The sequence below is a fragment of the Chiloscyllium punctatum genome, chromosome 3, assembly GCF_047496795.1.
Source record: "Chiloscyllium punctatum isolate Juve2018m chromosome 3, sChiPun1.3, whole genome shotgun sequence".
Lineage (NCBI taxonomy): Eukaryota > Metazoa > Chordata > Chondrichthyes > Orectolobiformes > Hemiscylliidae > Chiloscyllium > Chiloscyllium punctatum.
The window spans coordinates 156,714,055-156,735,162 of NC_092741.1; the positions used below are offsets into that span (position 1 = coordinate 156,714,055).

The window sequence follows — 21,108 nt, forward strand, 5'->3', positions numbered from 1 at the left end:
CTACAGCAGAGATCAAATCCTTAAGAAAAGGGTAAAGGCAGTAGGAGTATACTTAAGAGGGAAATCAGGAAGGCAATAAAAAAAGGGACATAAGATAGCTTTGGCAAATATATAGAGTTAAGGAGAATCCAAAGGGTTTTTACAAATACATTAAAAAAGACAAAAAAAAAGTAACTAGGGAGAGAATAGGGCCTCTCAAAGTTCAGCAATGCGGCCTTTGTGTGGAGCCACAGAAAATGGGAGATATACTAAATGAGTATTTTGCATCAGTATTAACTGTGAAAAAGGGCATAGAAGATAGTCTGTGGGGAAATAGATGGTGACATCTTGGGCAAAAAAAAAGTGTCCATATTACAGAAGAGGAAGTGCTGGATGTCTTTAAACGGATAAAGTGGATAAATCCCCAGGACCTGATCAGGTGTACCCTAGAACTCTGAGGGAAGCTGGAGAAAAAAAAAAGAAGCAATTGCTGGGCCTCTTGCTGAGATATTTGTATGATTAATAGTCACAGGTGAGGTGCCGGAAGACTGGAGATTGGCTAACGTGGTGCCACTGTTTAAGAAGGGTGGTAAGGACAAGCCAGAAAGCTATAAACCAGTGAGTCTGATGTCAGTGGTGGGCAAGTTGTTGGAGGGAATCCTGAGGGACAGGATGTACATGTATTTGGAAAGGCAAGGACTGATTTGGGATAGTCAACATGGCTTTGTGTGTGGGAAATCATGTCTCTCAAACTTGATTGAGTTTTTTGAGAAAGTAACAAAGAGGATTGATGAGGGCAGAGTGGTAGATGTGATCTATATGGACTTCAGTAAGGAGTTCGACAAGATTCCCCATGGCAGATTGGTTAGCAAGGTTATATCTCATGGAACACAGAGAACAAGCCCTTTGGATATATAACTGGCTGAAAAAGGTAGAAGACAGAGGGAGGTTTTTCAGACTGGAAGCCTGTGACCAGTGGAGTGCCACAAGGACTGGCGTTGGGTCCACTACCTTTCGTCATTTATATAAAATAATTTGGATGTGAGCATAAGAGGTATAGTAAGTAAGTTTGCAGATGACATCAAAATTGGTGGTGTAGTGGACAGCAAAGAAGGTTACCTCGGATTACAACGGGATCTTGACCAGATGAGCCAATGGGCTGAGAAGTGGCAGATGGAGTTTAATTCAGATAAATGCGAGGTGCTGCATTTTGGGAAAGCCAGTCTTAGCAGGACTTATACACTTAATGGTAAGGCCCTAGGGAGTGTGGCTGAACAAAGAGACCTTAGAATACAGGTTCATAGCTCCTTGACAGTGGAGTCGCAGGTAGATAGGATAGTGAAGAAGGCGTTTTGGTATGCTTTCCTTTTTATTGGTCACAGTATTGAGTACAGGAGTTGGGAGGTCATGTTGCAGCTGTACAGGGCATTGATTAGGCCACTGTTGGAATATTGCGTGCAATTCTGGTCTCTTCCTGTAGGTAGGATAGAGTCAGAGATGTACAGCATGGAAACAGACCCTTCGGTCCAACCCATCCATGCAGACCAGATATCCCAACCCAATCTAGTCCCACTCGTCAGCACCCAGCCCACATCCCTTCAAATCCTTCCTAATCAATCAAATCATATACCCATCCAAATGCCTCTTAAATGTTGCAAGTGTACCGTCCTCCACTACATCCTCTGGCAGCTCATTCCATACACATACCACCCTCTGTGTGAAAAAGTTGCCCCTTAGGTCTCTTTTATATCTTTCCCCTCTCACCCTAAACCTATGCCTGCTAGCTCTGGACTCCCTGACCCCAGGGAAAAGACTGTATTTACCCTATCCATGCCCTGCAATTTTGTAAACCTCTAGAAGGTCACCCCTCAGCCTCCAACGCTCCAGGGAAAACAGCCCCAGCCTGTTCAGCCTCTCCCTATAGCTCAAGTCATCCAACCCTGACAACACCCTTGTAAATCCTTTCTGAACCCTTTCAGGTTTCACCCTTTCACAATAGGAAGGAGACTAAAATTGCATGCAATATTCCAACAGTGGCCTAACCAATGTCCTGTACAGCTGCAACATGACCTCCCCAACTCCTGTACTCAATACTCTGACCAATAAAAAAGGAAAGCATACCAAAACGCCTTCTTCACTATCCTATCTACCTGCGACTCCACTGTCAAGGAGCTATGAACCTGTATTCTAAGGTCTCTTTGTTCAGCCACACTCCCTAGGGCCTTACCATTAAGTGTATAAGTCCTGCTAAGATTTGCTTTCCCAAAATGCAGCACCTCGCCTTTATCTGAATTAAACTCCCATCTGCCACTTCTCAGCCCATTGGCTCATCTGGTCAAGATCCTGGTGTAATTGGAGGTAACCTTCTTCTCTGTCCACTGCACCCCCCATTTTGGTGTCATCTGTAAACTTACTAACTATAACCCATATGTTCACATCCAAATCACTTATATAAAACGACAAAAAGCAAAAGGACCCAGCACCGATCCTTGTGAAACTCAGAACAGAATGCCACAACTCAGACCAGAGACTCTGCTCCACATAAGTCCTTGGAAGCGCTCACAGAGGCAGGTACCACAGCCCGTGTCCGGTACTGCAGGGGTGTTTCCTCATTGTTGCAATCCTTTACCCGTCGCCATTTCTTTGGAAAAAGGCACCGAAACTAATAAATAGCAGTTCTGGGGGTCTAAACCAACAATTTGCACCACAATAGGTTTTACAAAAAAAAAGGAGAGGGTGAATGCAACATTTTGTCTGGATTTTTGGGTAAAACCTAAAACAGGACAGACCTACTAGATTACCCATAGGTGTTCAAGTTTTCCTCGGGTGCTGGTACCTATAGTTGTGGGTATGTTCGCTGAGCTGGGAAGTTGACTTGAAGTGGTTTTGTCCCCTGCCTAGATGCCATCTTCAGTGCTTTGGAACCTCCTGTGAAGCACTACTGTACTGACTCTTCTGGAAATTTGGTTCTGTTCCTGCTGCTTCTGGTAGTTCATTGTAGTGGATGGTGTATTTAGGTCTAGCTCTGTTTGTTGGGAGTTTGTGGATGATGCTATGCTTCTAGAAATTCTCTGGTCGTCCTCTGATCTGTGTTGTCCCAGTCAAATTTGTGGCTTTTATCATCTGTGTATTTGGCTACTAGGGACAGCTGGTTGTGGCATTTAGTAGCTAGTTAGCATTCGTGGATGCGGATTGCTAGTTAACTGCCTGTTTGTCCTAGTGTTTTGTGCAGTCTTTGCATGGAATCTTGTAAATTATGTTAGCCTTGCACATGATGGGTGTAGAGTTTTTTGTCCTGGTGAGTGGTTATCTGAGCATGCCTGTCATTTTATGGGCTGCCATGAATCTGAATGATGGGAGAAATCTGTCTGGCAGCGCAAAGACTTTTATTAAAATATTTTTTTAAAAAAGGTAGCATGGCTAGTGTGTTGGGTCGTGGTATGTCCTCATCACATTGTCTGTCTGTTAAGCTCCTGCATCCACAGATGCCTAAAGACTCTAGAGCTTTAATTCTGCTCTTCGCAGGTCAGGGGCTGTGGTGTGTTGTAGCCCTTTTGAACAGAGTCCTAATGCCACTTGTGTTCAGATGGTTGCTTTTGTATTTCAGAATCTAGTCTGTGTCTGGGGCTTTTGTGTACACTTTGTGGTGCATTCACCATTCGGCTTCCTTTCCACAATCATGTGCAGGAATGGGATTTGATTGTTGGTTTCCTCCTCATAAATCTGATCCTTGTGAGCATGGTATTGATAATCCAGTGTTATTGATTTCTGTTCTCTTCATAATTACTAAAAAAAAAAGTGTCATCCATATATTTGACTCAGAGTTTGGGTTAGATTTGTAGGAGAGCTGTTTGTTCCAGTCTTTGCATCACTGCTTCTGCTATCAGTCCAGAGGTGGGCGAGCCCATAGATATTCCATTGATCTGTTCATCTATTTGGTTGTTGAATGTGAAGTGTGTTGTTAAGTACACGTCTAGTGGTTTGAGTACGCAGTCCTTGTTGCTAGGTTACCTGTCATGTCATCTGTTGTGTTTGTCCAAGAGGTTGGCTATGGTCTTTCTGGCTAGAGTTTTGTCAATTTAAGTAACTAGTGCTGTTATGCTGAGTGAGACCATTGCTTTGTTCTTGTCTAATGTTTATGTTCTTGATGTTGTCTAGGGAATTTGCAAGATGTGTTGCTGGAAAAGCGCAGCAGATCAGGCAGCATCCAAGGAACAGGAGAATCGACGTTTCGGGCATGAGCCCTTCTTCAGGAATGGCTCATGCCCGAAACGTCGATTCTCCTGTTCCTTGGATGCTGCCTGATCTGCTGCGCTTTTCCAGCAACACATTTTTCAGCTCTGATCTCCAGCATCTGCATTCCTCACTTTCTCCTAGGGAATTTGCAACTCAGGCAGACACCTAAATCTGTATCCACAAACACCAACTAGCCACTAAACACCACAACCAGTTGTCACTAGTAGCCATATACACAGATGACAAGGACCACAAATTTGACTGTGACAACACAATGATCATAGGACAAGCTAAACAGACAACAGCCAGACAATTTCTAGAAGCATGGCACTCAGCCACACAAACACAGACCTAGACCCACTATACCGTCCTCTACTATGAACTATCAGAACTAGCACTGGAAGCAGCAGGAACAGAACCAAATAAATTCCAGAAGACAGTACAGCAACACTTCTTGAAAGAATTCGAAGCATTGCGGATGTCACCAAGACCGGGGATGAAACTTCTTCAAATCTCAGCTTGGCAAACATATCCATAACCACAGCTGTACAACTCTGACTCCAGTGCAGAGGTAAAACCAATAGAAAGGCACAAACTATCATCATAGCGAATCCACTTGCATAACCACAAGTTTAAAGTTGAGAACCAAATAACTTGTGTGTTACTTACAAGGTACAAAATTTCATCAATATCAAAGTGATCAAAAAAAAGTTAATAAAATCAAATTGGGAACCAGCTGTTAATTGTAGATAAAGAACCCCGCCCTTTTACTCCAAGACGTGAGTTCAGATCAGAACAAACGGAAATATTTCTGGTGGCTCTAAACATGGAACATGCTTTTTCATTCCTTAGCTAATTCCCAAGTGATGTTAAACATAACTATACTTTGTAGTTAATTGCTTATATAAAGTTTGATGATCTACATTGACCCAGACTTGCCACTTAAATATTGTTCCATAATAAAGTATATAGTTTGACAGTATGTTCAGTAAAACACAGAACTAACAAGTGTTCAAAAAAATACGTACACCTCAACACAAATGCATCGGACTAGAACAATTGAAGTGTGTTTGAGTGACCAGCAAATAAGTGATGTACTCAATTCATCTTTTAATCTGTTCATTGGATGGGGATGTTACTGGCCAGGCCATTATTTCTTGCCCATCCCTAGTTGCCCAGAGGGCAGTTGAGAGTCAAATACTTGTGGGCTTAGAGTCATATGTATGCCAGTTAGGATAAGAATGATAGATTTTTTCCCTAAAAAAAAGGGGCATTACTGAACCAAATAGTTTTTTTGACAGTTGGCAATAGTTTCATGATCCCATGTTTTTTTCTAAAAAAGAATGGATTTAAATTCCAAATGTCTACCATAGGTTCCCAGGACATTACATGGGTCTCAGGACTAACAGCCCAATGGTAATACCACTGGGCCATCTCCTCTTGCTCAGCTCTTCACAAAAATGAGTCACCTCAGGCTGTCCAGTCTTTGCAGGATTAGTTGTAGAGATATTGGTATTATTAGAGATACTGGCTCAATTTCTGGCTGGCAAGTGAAACATTTGCCCATTTAAAAGGCTTTGGAACGGTCACCAATCATAGCCCTCAGCCAGTCTTAAAGCGCTACTTTCAACCAAAATAATCTTCACTCTGAAGGCCACTTCTGCAAATCACTATTCACACCATGATCATCATGTCTTTGACCATGTAATCCCTAATGTAAAATTTCATTACAACTCTTCTACTTCATCTCCACTGTTAGGGCCTCCACTCCTAATATCTCTTCCTTTGGAAGAGTGTGCTTTCAATAAGCACTGGATCAGTTGACACCCTCACCTCTTCAAGTTCCAGAGATGAGCATATCCTCTAGTCAGATCTGAGATAATAAAGTACTATCTATTGGTGCCATCTTTCAGATGCGACCTCTCAAGTAGATAGAAGAGATTCTGTGGCACAATTTCAAAAAAAAGAGCAGGTAATTTCTTTCTGCTTTCTTTACACCACAAGATAAAGCAGCAGAATTAGGCCATTTTGGCCCACAAGTCTGCTCTGCCATTCAAATCATGGCTGATAGGTTTTAAAACCACATTCTCCTGTCTTCTCCCCACAAGCCTTGATCCCCTTGCTAATCATGAACCTCTGCTGTCAATACTCTGACATTGCCAGAGGGCTGTGTAGGCAATCAATTCCACAGATTAACCACATTCTATCTGAAGAAAAATTTCTCATCTCAGTTCAATAGGGTGATTGCTTCACTGAGGATGTGCCCTCAATCCTAGTTTCTTCTACTCGTAGAGAAATCTTCCCCATGTCCAGTCTTTCCAGACCTCTCAGTATTCTCCAAGTTTAGAGGAGATTCTACCTCATTCTTCCAAAACTTTAAGTACAGACCCAGGATGTCCAACCACCACTTAGCTGTCTTGGAGAGTTTGGTGTGAAAGTTGGTTTAGCCTTTCCTATGTTATCATATCCTTGTGACTGCAAATCAAAACACTAATCTATGCAACTGTGAAAAGGTGCTATATCAATACAAGTGCTTTCTTAACTGCTATTGCAGTTATAAATATTTTTTTTAAATGTAATTAGAAGATAGTTTGTAAAACAAAAAGCAGAGAATCAGAGCACAGAAATAGACCCTTTGGTCCAACCAGTCCACGCAGAACATAATCCCAAACTAAACTAGTCTCACCTTATGCTCTTAGCCCATATCCCTTAAAACCCTTCCTATTCACGTACTTAGCCAAGCATCTTTTAAAACGTTGTAATTGTGCCCACAGACAGTATAATTCAACTTTTGGTGTCTCCATAAGACAGAGGAGCAGAAGTTAGGCCATTCAGCCCATCAAGTCTGCTCCACCATTCAGTCATTGCTGACAAGTTTCTCAAACCCATTCTCCTGCTTTATCCCCGTAACCCTTGACAATCAAGAACCTGTTTTAAATACACTCAGTGACCTGGCTGCCACAGCCATCTGTAGCAATGAATTCCATAGATTTACCACTCTGGCTGAAGAAGTTTCTCCTTCACTCCATTCTAAAGGGTCTTCCCTTTAAGGCCGCTCCCTCAGGCCCTAAATCTCTCCTACCAATGGAAACGTTTCCAGTTTAAAAGTTTGTGTCAACACTGAAAGTGTTTGTCCCAAATTTGATCTTCATCTCTAGCCCCACAAATCCTTTGGCATTAAGCGACAGTCATATTTGCATCCAAAATTTGTTACTAGTTATATAAACATTTAATGGGCTTGGAGGATTGAATAAAAAGGCTTTTAAAAGACTAGTAGCTGCAGCTTGGGACATACAGAACTTAAAGGAAAATGGATTCAAAAAAGTTTACATGACTGCATACCTCCAGCAATTACACTCTACAGTCCATAGAGAGGAAAAAGACATGATACTCTAACAAATGCAGGTAGGAATGGTTTGTAAAATCTGAAAAAAAAAGAAAACAATTTTGTTCTCAATAAAGACTCAGCCAATCTCCCTCAACCACCTCAGAAGTCAGTAGCTGGTGAAAAGAACCAATTCTTGAGAAACACTAATCAACAAACTTTATCATTGCAGGACTAGTCAATTAAATAAATGGCCTCATGTTTAAAATCTAAATATCACAAGACTAAAGTTGTTACAGCTGATTGTGGTGAAAAAGGAGGCATGTTTTGCTTTCCTCCAAGTTCTAGTCTATGAAAAAAAAAGTGCTTAAACTTTTTCTATAAAAAAGGCACACCAATTTTCTTTTTTGTTTAAATCTTATTGGCTGTGTTTGAGTGCATTTAATACCACTTTCAGTTTCTCAGCATAGAAAAATAAAATTCCTCTCACACCAGAAAACACAGCTAAACTACAAAAAGGTTATTTTGATCCAGTTATTTATTTCAAATAAAATGCAGTCGCAATAAAAGCATCTGCTGTGGCAGAGAAGTGGTTTTTCAAAAAAAAAGGGAACCGATCACCCTTACCCACCTCATTACATCAAAATGATTAAAAATCGAAAAGCAAAATGCAAGCACATGGCAACAAACTCCATTCTGGTTTTCAAACCTCCAAAACTAATCATTTTCCCTTCAGAAATGAATGTAAATCACTGAGGGACGTTAACTTTCTAATGAAAGACAGCTTTTTCCACCCCCCCCCCCGCCCCCCCCTCCCCCCTCCCCGAAACTGTAGTTATGAATTGAGGTAACATGAATCAGATTATGCCATGGATATACATTTCTGCATCTGCTGTGTCTCGGTATAATACCATCATGGAAGCAGTATCTCGGCTGCAGTGTGTCATTTACTAGGATGAAATGGTACAACAGCTACTTAAAGTTCAGTGCAATGAAAATTCTACACAAATTAAACATTGTATTTTTAAAATATGAACTATTGTGGTCTATCGATTGAACCACCTAGTTTGCAATTCAATTCCAAAATGGCACCTCCAGCGAAAAGTCTAACAAATATTTGTCACTTTTTTTAAAAAAAATGTATATAAAATAATACTGCAGATCAGAGTACAATTACACTGATATCCACCTGACTGGATATATCTAAGCACATATTGAAAATAAACTTTGAAGGTTCCTGCAAGAAAATTTCTACCAACACTACAATGTATTGCCTTTTCTATAATGAACCAAGATCAAACACATTCTCAAGTGCCCATCTTAAGAGCAGTCAGAAAGACACATTTTGCTGTCACAAGTAGTGTTCATTGTCAGCATCTCATTAATACTTGGAAGTTGCCTAACAAAAGGGCAAGTGGGTTGAGACTGCAACAAGAGCAAACAATCACAAAACAGAGCTTCAGTAAGAGATGTTCTGTCCCAAACTGTTTTCAAAAATGTTCAAGATTTGCACAGATACCACTTCAATGGCTAATTGAAAGCAGAAAACCAAGTAGCTATTTCAGGTGGGACATTTTGTCTGAACAAAATGTAGGTGTGATATGTCCTAGCTTCAGGGCAGCCCTGCAAACTGGTTATGGTTCTGCTACTCCACAGGTATGATAAGCTTCAGTAATCAGGGGATGATCATGCAAACAAATTTGATTGGCTAGCGGACAGCTATGAAAGCATTTCTGAATGGAAGGGACTGAATGAGAGTTTAAATTTGATAATAGGATAATTGTAGTAATGGTTGCCCAAATTAAATGAGAGTCATCCACATCCACTTCCCGAATGTGGAGCTTCTGGAGAAAGATTGTACAGTTTAACCCTTCAACATTACATTAATATCCAGAGAGAGGGATAATACAATTTAATCTTTTAACATTATATGAGCAGGTACTGAGGATTAATACAGTAGGTAGAAAAACCATAGGAACAAAAAAGGGACCAATTTCAGAATGGTGAGGTGTATACTGGATTCTTGGAAGGATTGTGTTTGAGCATCAACTACTTTCAATTTACATCAAATGGAGATGACCTAAAGTTTAAGAGTTATACAGAGCTATGTAGAAAACGTAAATTCAGTACATCATTGCAGAACACTAACTTTGGGCCTGTGTCCTACAATTGTCTCAAAGATCTTGCCTGCAACACAAAGTGGAGAATGTTCATTGAATTCTATTCGCAACTCATTAGATGACAACTAACATTCACATCACATAGGCACCAGGAAAATGACCGCCTGCAACACAAAATGTATTTAAAGGATTTTCACTTGATATTCAGTGATAGGACCATTGTTTAATTCTCCCACTCTGGGTTCACCATCGACCAGAAACTCAAACAGACCAGCCACATAAAACAACAGCATGTCAGAGGTCAAGAATTCTGTGCCAATATAGCAGTTGTGTTCAACTTCCCAGAGCCTGTCTACTATCTAAAAAACATATGTCAACAGTTTGATGGAATACTGTTCACTTGGCTGGATGCATATAGTTCCAACAACATTCAAGAAGCTCAACACCTGCCAGGACAAGACTATCTGGCCCAATGAGTCTGCTCTGCTATGTTTCTCGATCAATTCTCCGGTCTTCTCTCCATTCAGTTTGATCCCCTCCCTAATTAAGACCTCAAACTTCTGCCTTACATACACTCCATGACCGGACCTCCATGCCCCTCTGCAGCAATCAGCTCCAATGATTAAGCACCTTCTAGCTGAAGAAACTCATCTGTCCAAAAGGGTCATTTCCCTGACAGGTCCTAGTCTCTCCAACAAAAGGAGACACTTTGAGTCATAGGTGCACTATGATATTAGGAGTTAATTTGCTCTACTGACCTGCAACAAATCAAATGTCCTGGGATTAGAGCGGTGTGTCTTTAGGGGGCATTACTAACTGTGATGTAAAGATTGTGTGTAAAGAAAGGACTGTTTCCTTTGTTCAGAGAGCGTTCCCTTGGACACACCTTGCAATCATGACAGTATTCACTGTTTCTCCAAAGCTTGTATTGTACAGTGCTTAATAAATTTTGGTTGTTCACACAAATTGGTGTGTTGCAGCTGCCTACAGTGTGTAAGGAAACTTGGGAGAAAGAAAAAAAAAACTTAACACCACTGCTATTATTTCTTAGACTTCAAAAAAAAGGTATTCAAGGAATAGAAGTTGGCTAATAAATTCTTAACACTAAGCAATGTGACATTCTGTCCTGCAAGTGTCCTATGTTCTCATGGCTGTTGAACAATTGCAAGATTTGTGTCCAGTTTCACAGGTCGTTATGTATCAACATCAAGTACAATGCTTACTAAAAAGTGTGAATAAAAAGCTAATGGATTTGAAACTTGAAGTTCACACTCAAGAAATACAGCCTATGGTACAAGCTGCAAACTCTCCTCAGGCTCTGACTATTTACTATACAATCGCAAAGCAATAAAACTGCTTCAGAATGCTGGTGTTAATACAATGGAGAAATGGTGCAATTACAATACAAGGTCAGGGTTAAATTGTTTGAACAAATTATGAGCATAGTCTCCTTGATGTCCTATTCAAGTGAAATTTCAAGTTAAGTAACAACCCTTTAAAATTAAGGCTTCATAAACATAGAAGCTACAAAAGCAAGTCAGAGGCTAGGAATACTGCAGTGAGTAGCTCCCTTCCCAGCTCCCCAGTCCACCACCCACAAGACAGTAGTGTGGTGGAAACACCCCAGCTTAGGTCAGTACAGCACCAACAATACTCAGGAAGCTTGACAGCATCCAGGACAAAGCAGCCCACACGACTGGCACCACATCCACTCCCTTCATCACAGCAGAGTGTACCATCTACAAGATGCACTGCAGAACCTCAAAGATGAAGATGTACTGCTGATACAAGCCTCTGTTGTTAGAGAAGGAATTCTGAGATTTTGACTTAGCACACAGCATCTTCTATACTCAGGACCAGTTCCATCTAGAAGGACAAGGACAGCAGATAAATGGAAACACCACTACTTGCAAGTTCCTGTCCAAGCCATTCACCATCCTGATTTGGAAACATATTGCAGTTCTTTCATTATCAAAATCCTGAAATTCCCTCCCTAACAGCACGAGGGTCTACCTACCGCACATGGACTGTGGTGGCTGAAGACAATGGCTCACAACCACACGTTCTCATGAACATTAGGGACTGGATTACTTAGTGTGGAAACAGGCCCTTCGGCCCAACAAGTCCACACCGACCCGTCGAAGCACACCCACCTAGACCCATTCCCCTACATTTACACTTGCACCTAACACTATGGGCAATTTGTGGACTGTGGGAGGAAACCAGAGCACCTGGAGGAAACCCACGCAGACACAGGGAGAATGTGCAAACTCCACAGTCAGTTGCCCAAGGTGGGAATTGTACCCAGGTCTCTGCTAACCACTGTGCCGCCCAGCATGGGGGACAGCAGCAATAAATAGCAGCCAGCCATGCCCTTGTCCCATAAATAAATAAAAATGATGAATACTAAAAAAAGCACACTTTTACAAACTTTAATTTTCAAAATCATTTGCTTTTCATTATACAATGCAGGGATCTGTGGACTGTACTTTTATTCATCAATTAACAGCATTACATCAAGTTTTCATGAAAACTTGTAATAAGCAAATTTCTCTGTGAATAGGAGCCTGATTTATGGGAATAGCCATGGGGGAAGAAAATGGAGAGGAAAATTGAGACCAGCATTTGTTAGAAAGACAGCTGAGAAATTGTGAAGCACAACAGATTAAATCAGCATATCGCAAACTGAATGTCTTAACATGTGCTATGCTTCTGTGTAGTTTTAATATCTTAAAAAAAAAGAGTCAGGGAGTAAAGACTCAAGCTATGGTTGGTGGCAGATCATAAGGCTCTGGACTCCAACAAAGACAACTTCTGTCTGAATTTCAGGAACAACATTAAGCCCACAATATCATTGGCACTTTCTGCAACATTCATAAAACCCTTGTTCTCAAGGAAACATATTACACCGCTAAGTATTTACTTTGGGTGGCTCAGTGGTGGTCAGCATTGCTACCTCTCAGCACCAAGGATCCAGTTTAATTCCACCCTTGGGCAACTGTGTGGAGTTTGCATGTTCGCCCCGTGTCTGTGTGGGTTTCCTCTCGATGCTCCAGTTTCTTCCCACAGTAATATTGAACATATGAACAAAGAATGAGAATATGCCACTTGAACCTGCTTCAACATACAATAAGATAAAGGCTGATCCAATTTTAAACTTCAACTAGGGTGGCACGGTGGCTAGCACTGCTGCCTCAGCGCCAGGGAGCCAGGTTAGATTGCAGCCTTGGGCGACTGTGTGGAGTTTGCACATTCTCCCCATGTCTGCGGTTTCCTCCAGGTGCTCCAGTTTCCTCCCACAGTCCAAAGATGTGCAGGTCAGGTGAATTGGCCATGCTAAATTGCCCATAGTGTTAGGTGCATTAGTCAGAGAAATGGGACTGGGTGGGTTACTCTTCGGAGGGTCGGTGTGGACAGGTTGGGCCGAAGGGATTTTTTCCACACTGTAGGGAATCAAATCTTTTAAAAAAAACACTTTATATTCCTGCAGATCTTCAGTAACCTTTCACCCCCTTGGCAATCAAGAGCCTACCTACCTCTACCTTAAAATTAATTAAGGAAATACACCAACAGAAATCAAGTTAGTTTATTAATTGCCTGTTGAATTAACATGCCATACTGCCGTATTTAATTAAAAAAAAGTTTAAAGCACATTTGAAGTTAATTTTTCAAATCAAATCTCAACGGCAGCAAAACTTCAAAATAGACTACAAAAACAAAATCTCTGGCAAAACTCATGTCTGGCAGTATCAGCTGGAAGAAAGCAGTGTTAACATCTTGAATCTGATGACTCTTAAGAACTGATTGCAGCTGGGAACAAGTAATACTTATCTGTCTTTTTTGGGATGGGGGTGGCAGCAAAGTAGCTGCAGAATCTGTCCACAAATTAACCCAGAGCTTCCAGTTGCCTGCCAGTTGAACAGACCATGTTCCCCATGTCAACATTTCTGTCAGGCCTACCAACAGGTCTTTGTGCAAGCTGGAGAAAAGCATGTCATTTTCCACATGCAGACCATGTAGCCTGAGACTCTACATCAAGTTCAATAGCTTTTACAGCCTAATTCCATCCTTCCATGTTATTTTAAACCCACCCCATACCCAGTCCAGTTATGACCCAAGCTGCTTTTAGCACAGCCCACCCATTTTCACCCACTCTGAAGCCTATTATCACACTACATGGTTAGCTTTCAGCACAGACTACTCATTCTCTACTACCCTCAGCTCTTATTCAGTTTCTCCTCTGGCCTGGCTTGCCATCCATATCCCTCGTTTATTATCCTCTTTCTCTAGGCTCCACCTTCACCCATCAACTCACCTAACTCCTCTTCACACTCTCATCTTCAGCATAAATACCACTTTTTCAGAATTGATGACAGCTAGGAAGAAGAGTCACCAGAGTTTTAGTGTTGTTAAATCTGCTTTCTTCCCATAGAAACTCGCAGAACGCTTCAGAGAACATCTCTGGGACGGACACTCACGAAACAATCCCACTGCCCCAAGGCTGAACATTTCAACTCTCCCGCCCACTCCACCAAGGACTTATGGGCCTCCTCCACTGCCAAACCCTTACCACCCACACCTGGAGGAAGAATACCTCATCTTCCACTTTGGGACTCTGTAACCACATGGGATCAATGTTTCCCTCGTAATTACGAATGCCTAAATAATCAATGAAAAAAACATGTACAAGGAGCCACCCGTTTCCCTACTTGATAATTACATGAAGCAAACTCAACCATACAGTCCTCAAACTGCTTCCATGTCAGCTAGAGATACAGCTAAGTTATGAAGGCTCAATTGAGTGGCTTACTAATACATTCGATTAAAGAAATGCACATGTTTAGACAATAGGAAGCCTGTCAAGATGTTAAATCATTAGATGAACACCATATAAGAGTACAGGACAGCATGCAAGGAACAGAACCAGGCCTACTCAAAAAAGGTCAACCTGAAGTAACAAGAGGACTACCTCCATTCTAAGAGATGGAACAGTATGCAACAGACAGAACTAAACTAGTTCCACAAGCAATAGAAGTAGTCTAGATCTGTTTATTCCAAGGCACAGGTAGGGCTTGAACCCAGGCCTCTGGCCCAGAGAACAAAAACAGATGAACTCAAAGCTCTGCAGTTCTCCTCAGTTGCTCTGCCGTTCCACCATTGTGGTTAATTAGCTAATGCCCTTAAATGATACCAATGAGGTCATGGAAAAACTGCTGAAAAACTCTACATTGTTGAAAGAAAACAATATTTGTCAAAGCTTTTTATCTTGCACTCTTCAGGATAATGAGAGAAATAGAAGATGTCAAGGGTAAACATCACTTATACCACATGGGAGCAACCACGATTGGTTGGCAACTTGACTCATTGGTAGAAGCACTGCCATAGAAAACATGTTAATTAATGATAACTGAGTTAACTGCCAAGCTTTTAAAGTTTAATCTAAGCAGGTTGACTAATTGGATCATTTCTCAGAGCAACAGTTGACCAAAGAATAACGGTGACCAATTTGTTGAATCGAAAAGGATGCTAAGCGCATCAGATTCAGAACAGGGCCCTGCATATTAATATATAGCTTTCAGGACATGCAAGTGCACCACACGGAGCCCGACTGACACACATTGCATTATCTGCATGAGTCAGTTGGCAAAAAAATCAGAATTATCTTTTCAACACTACAATCAAAATTGTTATTGCAGTTATCTAGCTCAGCTTTTAATGCTCAAACAAAACAGAGGCAGAGGAAAATTATAAAAACATCTGTTATATACTGCAAGTTATTATGATGTTAACACTTTCAAGTGAATTGCATTTTCCTCTTCACTCCTCTGGGGAACGTGATAAAAAGACAGCCCAATTTAACAGAACAATTATAGACGGTTGGCTGCTAAAGACAAAGCATTATTAGAAAAAAAATAGCAAATAGTAATTACACTACTACCAACATGACTACTATATGCAACACTGATTGTAAATCCCTAAATCCAATATTTCATCCACCATTAGGGGCTCCTTCAGAGTGGACTGAAGTTGTAAACTGATACAACTACAACATTGTTAAAACATGCAAATGACAGATCACCCAGGCAGATAGAATGGTGATGAGTTACTTGACAACTGCCACATCATTAAGACACCATGGCAACCATTATATGTAGACCCATGGGCTCCCAATTCTCCCCCAACACCAGAGAAACAACATAGTCCTTGACTACAGTTACACAAACTGGCAGAAGTACTGTTTGCTGTGATCAGGGCCGCATTTTTGTCTCAGCCCTTGCAACTGTCTAGCAGATTGTAGATCAATGGCCTACAGTTTCCTGGTTTACCTCTCTGCCTTCTTGAATAACAGTACCTCAGTGGCTGTCCTTAAGTCCAATGGCACCCCTCCTGCAGGCAGAGGATTTGAAATTTATTGCAAGCATCTCTGCTATTTTCTCCCTTGTCTCACTCAACAACCTGGGATATATTTCATCCAACTTCTGGAGATTTATCTACTTTTAAAGACTGCCAGACTATTCAGAATGTCTTGTCTATGCTAAATTTCTTTGAAGTATATCATGGTCTTCTTCTCAAAGCAACATTGCACCAAGAGAAGGGCAAAGTACCCAATATTTAAACCCCTACCTGGATCATCTGGTACCGCAGACAAACTACCACTGTGGACTTTAAATGGACCCTACTCTTTCTATAGTTATCTCCTTACTCTTCGAAGTACTGTTAAAATATTTTAGGATTGTTCTTTATTTTACCCATTATTCCCACACTCTCCCACTTTTGGTCTCCTAACTTCCTTTTTCAAGTTTCCCTCTTGCACATTCTGTACTCATGCAGAGTTTGTTGTTTTAAATCCCTCAGTTTCTGCCAAAAGCCTCCTTTTTTCCTCTCTTTATCAAATCCTGTATCTCCCTTGATATGAGGTTTATTAAACTTTTTGATCCCACACTCCATTTTTATTCAAAAGATATCAGCCATGTACTGTTTCCTTCTTAAAGGCATCTCACTGCTCTGACACTGATTTACCTGGAAAGATCACAATTCTTACCATGTGGAAGCAGGCCATACAGCCCATTGTGTCCAACCAACCCTCCGAACAGCATCCCATCAAATCCCTGTAACCCTCTATTTCTCATGGCTAGTCAACAAGCCTACACATCCCTGACACTACAGACAATTTTGCATGGCCAACCCATTTAACCTGCACATCTTTGGACTGTCAGAAAACACATGCACCCAGAGGAAACCCACACAGAAATGGGAATAGCGTACAAACTCTACACAGACATTCCATCCTTGTACGATTTGTACCCAGGTCCCTAGTGCTGAGACAACAGCGCTAACCACTGGGACACCATGCTGTCCCCTCTGCTCCCAGTCCACTCTGACCAAATCATGCTGGATCTTATTAAAATCAGCCTCATGCCAGTTCAGAGTTTTTATTTCAGGCCCCAACCTTACCCATAACAATCCTGAATCGGAGAGTTACAACTGCAGTCTCGAACCACTCCCCCAATGACATTTCACCCAAATACCCAGTTTGATTACCTAAAATTAAAGTCCAGGACCACCCCCTCTCGTAGTGTCTTGGACATACTGGCTTAAAAAAGTTCTCCTAGATACATGTGAAGAATTTTGAATCTGTGTGCCATCCTCACCATATGCTTTCCCATCTATTTTTGTAACATCTGCAAACTTGACACTCAGTTACTGATGTATAAATTATATGTGGGACATCATTACTTATAGGTTGCTAGCCTGAAATACCCACCTTTTCTCAACTGTCTTCTATTGGTTAGCAACACTATCCATGCTAACAGATCTCCAATGCCACTTCTAAAAAAAATTCTGTAAATTCGAGATCCACATTGAGAAACATATCAGCCATGATCAAATAACAGAACAGATTCACTGGGCCAAACAGCCCAATTCCACTCCAATTTCTTATTATCTCCCATTAAGGAGAGATGAGAAACCATTTCAAAAACTCAAGTCTGAGGAATTCTCTTCCCCAGAAAGAAGTGGACAAAGAGTCACTGAATATTTGGGACCGAGGGACATGGATTCTTCTCAAGACAGGTTCTCAGATACACTTTCCTCAGTTTTCCTGACCTAGCACATCATAGGCAGTGATTAATTTTGTCCTCTACACCTGCCATGAGTCATCTCAAAGATTTGGAAACTGTCCATGTTTTCCAGGATTTCATCACAAACGTATATGTGGGAAGCTGGCTGGAAGAGCCTCTGTCTCATTGCCCCAACTCTCATCTGTTTTCTTGGGCTACAAGACATTTCACATCCAGTAAATTACACGGGCAGATTACCTGCAGAACAGATAAAACTGTCCAATTCATGCTAGCCTTGACACTAACCAAAGATTTCTCCAACTTCAGTCAGAGTTTCAATAGGCAAATCACGCTCATACACATGTTCACTCAAAACAGGTCATTGTCAACACCTTCTCCAAAAGCATACATGGTGGCAATGGGCAGCACGGTGGCACAGTGGTTAGCACTGCTGCCTCACAGCACCAGAGACCCAGGTTCAATTTCCACCTCAGGCGACTGTGTGGAGTTTGCACATTCTCCCCGTGTCTGTGTGGGTTTCCTCCCACAGTCCAAAGATGTGCAGGTCAGGTGAATTGGCCATGCTAAATTGCCTGTAGTATTAGGTGAAGGGGTAAATGTAAGGATATGGATGGGTTGCGCTTCAGCGGGTCAGTGTGGACTTGTTGGGCCAACGCCTGTTTCCACAGTAAGTAATCTAATCTAAAATGGTCTTCTCACAAGACAGCCAATAAAAAACTAAAGGCACAAATAAACAGAATGGATATGCAAATAGCAAACTAACACCTTGGTAGGAGAATAAGGTGATCAGAAATACACAATCATCTGAAAACAGTTTAAGCACGCCAGTAATTAATAGATTCCAATTCACAACATCTTCAAGGTCTCAACACTTATGATCAAAATCATAAAGAGTGGAAAAGAACTGGGGCACATTTCAAGAAGGGTAGAATTCAAAGTGACAGAATTAAACTCTGAAGTTATAATAAGCTGGTCATAAACTTTGGTTATGCACATCTACTGCGAACAGTTGTATCTTCAAATTATAAGAAAATTAGAAACACTGAACTAAGTGACAAAAAGCAAGACAATAATGATAGAAGAACAGACAGAATATAGTTAATAAACTGAATAAGCTCTGGCCTTTATTAATCCAAAAAAAAGACAAAAGGCACAACCTGCTCAAACATGTGAGCAAGCTCAATATGGTAGCCTTTTTGTTTAAGAGGTGACAGTCCAGAACTCAGCCATAAGATAATCACCAAATAACTATTAAGGAATTCAGGAAATGCTTCTTTTGTCAAATCTGAGTGAGAGAGAAAACCAAACAACATAGGTAAGGTAAATCTGGAACAAAAACAAATTGTAATAGTTGAGCAAGTCTGACAGCATCTGTGAAGTGAAATCAAAGTTAAAGTTTCACATCCACTGACCCTTCCTCTGTTCTGAAACATTAACTCTGATTTCTCTGCACAGATGCTGCCAGACTTGCTGAGCTTTTACAGCAATTTCTGTTTTTGTTTTGTGCGTGTGAAGCTGTTACCAGATAAATTGTTAAGGCAAAGAACACGGTGGCACAGTGGTTATCACTGCTGCCTCACAGCACCAGAGACCCAGGTTCAATTCCCACCTCAGGTGACTGTGTGGAGTTTGCACATTCTCCCAGTGTCTGCCTGGGTTTCCTCCGGGTGCTCCAGTTTCCTCCCACAGTCCAAAAATGTGCAGGTTAGGTGAATTGGCTATGCTAAATTGCCCGTAGTGTTAGGTGCAAGTGTAAATGTAGGGGAATGGGTCTGGGCAGGTGCACTTCGACAGGTCAGCGTGGACTTGTTCGGCCAAAGGGCCTGTTTCCATACTAAGTAATCTAATCTATTTAAGGCAAATCTAGATCAAGATAGGAAGGTAAAAGGAAATAGAAGATAGTTAAAAAAGGTGAGAAGAGGAGTAGTGGGTAAAAGCACAAGGAAACACAAATAAGAGTCATAGAGATATACAGCACAGGAACAGACCCTTCAGTCCAACTCATCCATCCCAACCAGATATCCAAAACTAACCTAATCCCATTTGGCCCACATTTCTCAAAACCCTTCCTAATCATAAACCCATCCAGATACCTTTTAAATGCTGTAATTGTACCAGCCTCCACCATTTCTTCTGGCAGCTCATTCCATACACACACTACCCTGGTGTGAAGAAGTTGCCCCTTAGATCCCTTTTAAAATCTTTCCCCTCTCACCTTAAACCTATACCCTCTGGTCAATGGTGGGTGTCATTAGCTAAAAAGGGCCTGTTTTAGTGTTGCAATAGGTTTGCCACTGGTAAGTAACCATCATGTCAGTGAAGCAAAGTGACTCTTTACTGGGGTTTGATGAAATGGTCATTGGAGTCGAGATCAGTGTGGTGCTGGAAGAGCACAGCAGGTCAGGCAGCATCCAAGGAGCAGGAGAATCGGCATTTCAGGCAAAAGTCCTTCATCAGGAATGAGATCCAGCTGATCCTCTGACCTCCAGCATCTGCAATACTCACTTTGACCCAAATGGTCATTGGACTCGACCCATGAACTCTGCTTCCAGCCTGCACACACCTGCTGGCTTTATCCAGCACTTTCTGTTTCAGGTTTCCAAAACCAGCGGTTTTTGGATTTAACTGAAGTGATTCGCTGCTGGGCCATACCGAGGAGTTCGGGAATCCCATGCCCCCCCCCCTCCTGTCTCTTCCACCAGGGGAGTGCAGCATTGGCGCTGTCATTGTGCTGCTCAGAGCGCAGTGAGCCGACACAAATGCGCCCGGACCGCCGCCTTTAAGAGAGCTCCCGCCCAGGCCGGTTACCTTGTACTTGTCAAAGCCCGCCAGCTGCTCCGCCGTCACATACTCATAGGAAAACATGTCTCCGCGAGGTGCCGGCTGACCAGCCGCTCCCTTCCTTCCTCACACAAACACACCAACCCTGCACCAGGACTCCCTACCAATTACCAGGAAGCAGCACACAACACGAGCACCACCTCGGCCCGAAAACCTCCATAAATACCGCCACCTGCAGACCAGGAGCGGCACCTCATCCCCTCCTCTACCCCGAGGACATCCTCCATAAATACCGCCACCTGCAGACCAGGAGCGGCACCTCATCCCCTCCTCTACCCCCAGGACATCCTCCATAAATACCGCCACCTGCAGACCAGGAGCGGCACCTCATCCCCTCCTCTACCCCGAGGAGATCCTCCATAAATACCGCCACCTGCAGACCAGGAGCGGCACCTCATCCCCTCCTCTACCCCCAGGACATCCTCCATAAATACCGCCACCTGCAGACCAGGAGCGGCACCTCATCCCCTCCTCTACCCCCAGGACATCCTCCATAAATACCGCCACCTGCAGACCAGGAGCGGCA

The 21,108-nt window shown here is 42.1% G+C and overlaps 1 protein-coding gene across 1 annotated transcript in view; it reads right to left on the minus strand.

Annotated features, from left to right (window-relative positions):
• selenoi (selenoprotein I) overlaps nt 1-20,731 on the minus strand; it is a 56,175-nt gene extending 35,444 nt beyond the window's left edge. Inside the window, exon 1 of the mRNA XM_072562848.1 lies at nt 20,550-20,731. Coding sequence (XP_072418949.1) covers nt 20,550-20,606 — 57 coding nt within the window. The 5' untranslated portion in view covers nt 20,607-20,731. The remainder of the gene's footprint in view (nt 1-20,549) is intronic.
• Between the last annotated feature and the right edge of the window lie 377 nt (nt 20,732-21,108).